The following is a 3,499-nucleotide window of genomic DNA, read 5'->3' as shown; positions in this document are numbered from 1 at the left end:
ACTCAAGGTGAGGCCTCACCAGTGCCCAGTACAGGGGGACAATCACCTCTCGGGCCCTACTCCCCACGCTGTTCCTGACACAGGCCAGGATACCATTGGCCTTCTTGGCCACCTGGGCACACTGCTGGCTCCTGTTCAGCCCACAGGCCACCAACACCCCCAGGTTCTTTTCTGCCAGGCAGCTCCAGCCACTCTGCCCCCAGCCTGGAGCGCTGCAGGGGGTTGGTGGGACCCAAGGGCAGATGGATCACCTGGTTCCGCAAGGTATAGGAAAAAGCTAAAAATCTCATGGAATGACACTGTCTGCAGGCCCTAAGGGACACATATGATGCCAAGGGATGCTTCCCCACATGGAAACACTGTGATTTCCCAGAGGAGCCTGAAAGCCTTCAGCAGAGAAGCAAATGGCAGCGACGGCAGCTAGCAGCCCAAGCACGCGTTCCTCTTTTCCAGGCAAGCACATCTCCGTGCTTCACTGCCTCTAGGGCTGCAGGAAGTCTCCTTTGAGGGCAGTCCTCCAACAGCACTCACCTTCCTTACAAACTGCAAAGTCCCAAAGCTCAGACAGAATCACAGAATCACAGAATCTTCTAGGTTGGAAGGGACCTTAAAGATCATCTTGTCCAACCGTCAACCCAACTGACAAAAATAGACACCCACACAACAAACAAGGAGCATCATCACTAAACCAGACCTCCCAGCACTACATCAACCCGTCTTTTGAACACCTCCAGGGATGGGGCCTCAACCACCTCCCTGGGCAGCCCATTCCAATGGCTGAGAACCCTTTCAGTGAAAACATTTTTCCTAATATCCAGCCTGAACCTCCCCTGGTGTAACTTGAGGCCATTTCCTCTTGTCCTGTCGCCTGTGACTTGAGAGAAGAGACCGACCCCCACCTCTCTACACCCTCCTTTCAGGGAGTTGGAGAGAGCAATAAGGTCTCCCCTCAGCCTCCTCTTCTCCAGGCTGAATAGCCCCAGCTCCCTCAGCCTCTCCTCATAAGACTTGTGCTCCAGACCCCTCACCATCTTTGTCGCCCTTCTCTGGACCTGCTCCAGCATCTCAATGTCTTTTTTATGGTAGCATCACTTCAGCTGTCCTGGGCACTGACAACGCAGCAGCATCTACTGAGCCTGGTGGGACGTTTGGTCTTTCATTAGCTAGAAGCAGAGATCAGAGGATGCCCTACCATTCTTTTCTAAGCTCTGCTTTTCGAGTCCTCCAGAAAGGGCACAGTCAAAACTACCACCACCAAAGGTATGGGGTGTGCTCAGGAAAAAAACCCATATCCTGGAGAGGGCTTGCTAATTTTTGGTTGACTTCTTGTGCAGCTGAAGTGCTTGGCACTTGTCACCCAACCCATCACACCCAGTGAGGGGGAAGGCAGTCTAGGGCACAATAGATGGGAATCCATCCACACATCCAACCAGCAGCCCAGGTGCTATAGTCCAGAACTAGAAGTTCCCAAACTTTTAATGTGCAGAGCTGGGAGGCAGGAGGCATAAGGCATCAGGGTGGAAGTGCATTTTTTTTCTCATCAGGTGGCAAAAGAAAATAAACCCAAGCTCACAGAGGTAAGGAGAAGTGTGTTACACCTTGCACTGCACCTAAGATCTGCTCTATTTCTAACTACTAGAAGTGCCACGAGAACACCTACATCCCTGCCAGAAGGAAAATGAGGTGCTGCCAGCTGTTGGGAACTGATCTAGGGCAGTCCATTTGAACAAAAACCGTAGCAAATCCACAGGGAGATTCGGTTAACACACCGTCATCGTTCCTTATCACGAGGACAACACACTTTTTGACTACTGGTGCTCATCCCCCCTTGATTTGGAGACCAACAAAATGCAGCTGAGAAACAGCCAGGCAGCACCTGCAGAAGGTGCAAAGTTCAATCATAACCCTCCTTTCCTCTTACCTCCACTCAATCTTTTCAGAAAAGGTTTTTTGTGGGTTTTTTTTTTCCTATTCTGACGGGATTTCCAACACAGAATCACAGAATCTTCTAGGTTGGAAGGGACCTTAAAGATCATCTTGTCCAACCGTCAACCTCACTGACAAAAATAGACACCCACACAACAAACAAGGAGCATCATCACTAAACCAGACCTCCCAGCACTACATCAACCCGGCTTTTGAACACCTCCAGGGATGGAAAACACAGCACTGTCTGCTACATCCATGCGAGCAACATCGCTCCCGAAATCAGGATTAGCTCCTGGAAGCTCAGCAATTCCCTGGAGGAAGCAGCCAAGGATGACGAGCTGGCCAGGTTAGAAGCTGAGGCTGTGTTGGCTTAGGCACGTGGTACGGAGCCCAGGACCAGAGCCAACCAAAACAACCTGGTTTACATAATATAGAGTTGAGAAATAACTGACCTGCTCAGCCTCCACACAGGGAAAAACCTAACTGAGAAATAACTGTCTAGGTGTGAACCAAAAGCCTTTGCAGGAAAGCCCCGATGCCTTGACTGGCAGACACAATTTTTATTTATTTTCAGTGTAAACGTGTATATAAAATGCAAATCGCAGAAGAAATGAACTTTTCTGGGTACTTCTCTCACTCAGCAAAACACACACTCCGACTTCAGACACCCAGATCTTTGTATCAGCTTTGACTTTGCCAAAACATCTCACAAATTCAAGGCACACAACTCTGCTGTCTCCTGCCTGCAGCTCCAAAAATTTGCACACCCAGAGCAACTCCAGCCTCCCCCTACCACAGGGGGAGGAGGATGGAGCGGGTGCTCGTTAAATAAATCACCCCATGAAATACAGCTTTTTTTGGTAACATATCTCTTTTTTTAAAAAAAATAAAAATTAAAAAAAAAATAAAAATAAGAGGAGCGAGTGGCCCAGCAAAGAGAGTAGGCAACAGAGAAAACGAACGTGAGCATTACCTGTTTTTCTGAGTGGGAAGTCATCTTTGGAATCATACATCCCCAGTACAGGGTGATTGTAGGTGCCGGATACACCGCTTTGGGGTGGGGAGCTCTGGTCCAGAGAGCCGGGTTGTGTCTTCCTGCACAGAAGGAAAAGAGAAAGAGAAGGGAGAAGCTTTACACCAGTGACACACAACGAGAACAAGCGCAGCCTGTCCCTCTTCTTGGTGGAGAACAGCACAAAGGAGAAGATCTTGGTACTAGCCTTCTCCTTCTAGGCACTCATGGAAAAGAAACTGAAGTTTAATATACAAGGAGGTAACTGGTGAGGCCTCACCTTGAGTACTGTGTCCAGTTTTGGGCCCCCTACCATAAAAAAGACATCGAGGTGCTGGAGCGGGTCCAGAGAAGGGCGACAAAGATGGTGAGGGGTCTGGAGAATAAGTCTTATGAGGAGAGGCTGAGGGAGCTGGGGTTATTCAGCCTGGAGAAGAGGAGGCTGAGGGGAGACCTTCTTGCTCTCTCCAACTCCCTGAAAGGAGGGTGTAGAGAGGTGGGGGTCGGTCTCTTCTCCCAAGTCACAGGCGACAGGACAAGAGGAAATGGCCTCAAGTT

At 49.6% G+C, this 3,499-nt stretch overlaps 1 protein-coding gene across 1 annotated transcript in view; it reads right to left on the bottom strand.

The window, feature by feature from the left end:
- The window catches only part of HDAC4 (histone deacetylase 4), a 283,789-nt gene that overhangs the window by 141,230 nt on the left and 139,060 nt on the right, over positions 1–3,499 (bottom strand). The window contains exon 6 of the mRNA XM_014949239.1: positions 2,903–3,024. Within this exon, the coding sequence (XP_014804725.1) occupies positions 2,903–3,024 (122 nt within the window). The remainder of the gene's footprint in view (positions 1–2,902; positions 3,025–3,499) is intronic.

This window comes from Calidris pugnax, unplaced genomic scaffold (genome assembly GCF_001431845.1).
Source record: "Calidris pugnax isolate Ruff unplaced genomic scaffold, ASM143184v1 scaffold75, whole genome shotgun sequence".
NCBI classification, from domain to species: Eukaryota; Metazoa; Chordata; class Aves; order Charadriiformes; family Scolopacidae; genus Calidris; species Calidris pugnax.
Note: the sequence above shows the minus strand (reverse complement) of the source record. Positions and strands in the feature narration are given on the sequence as shown.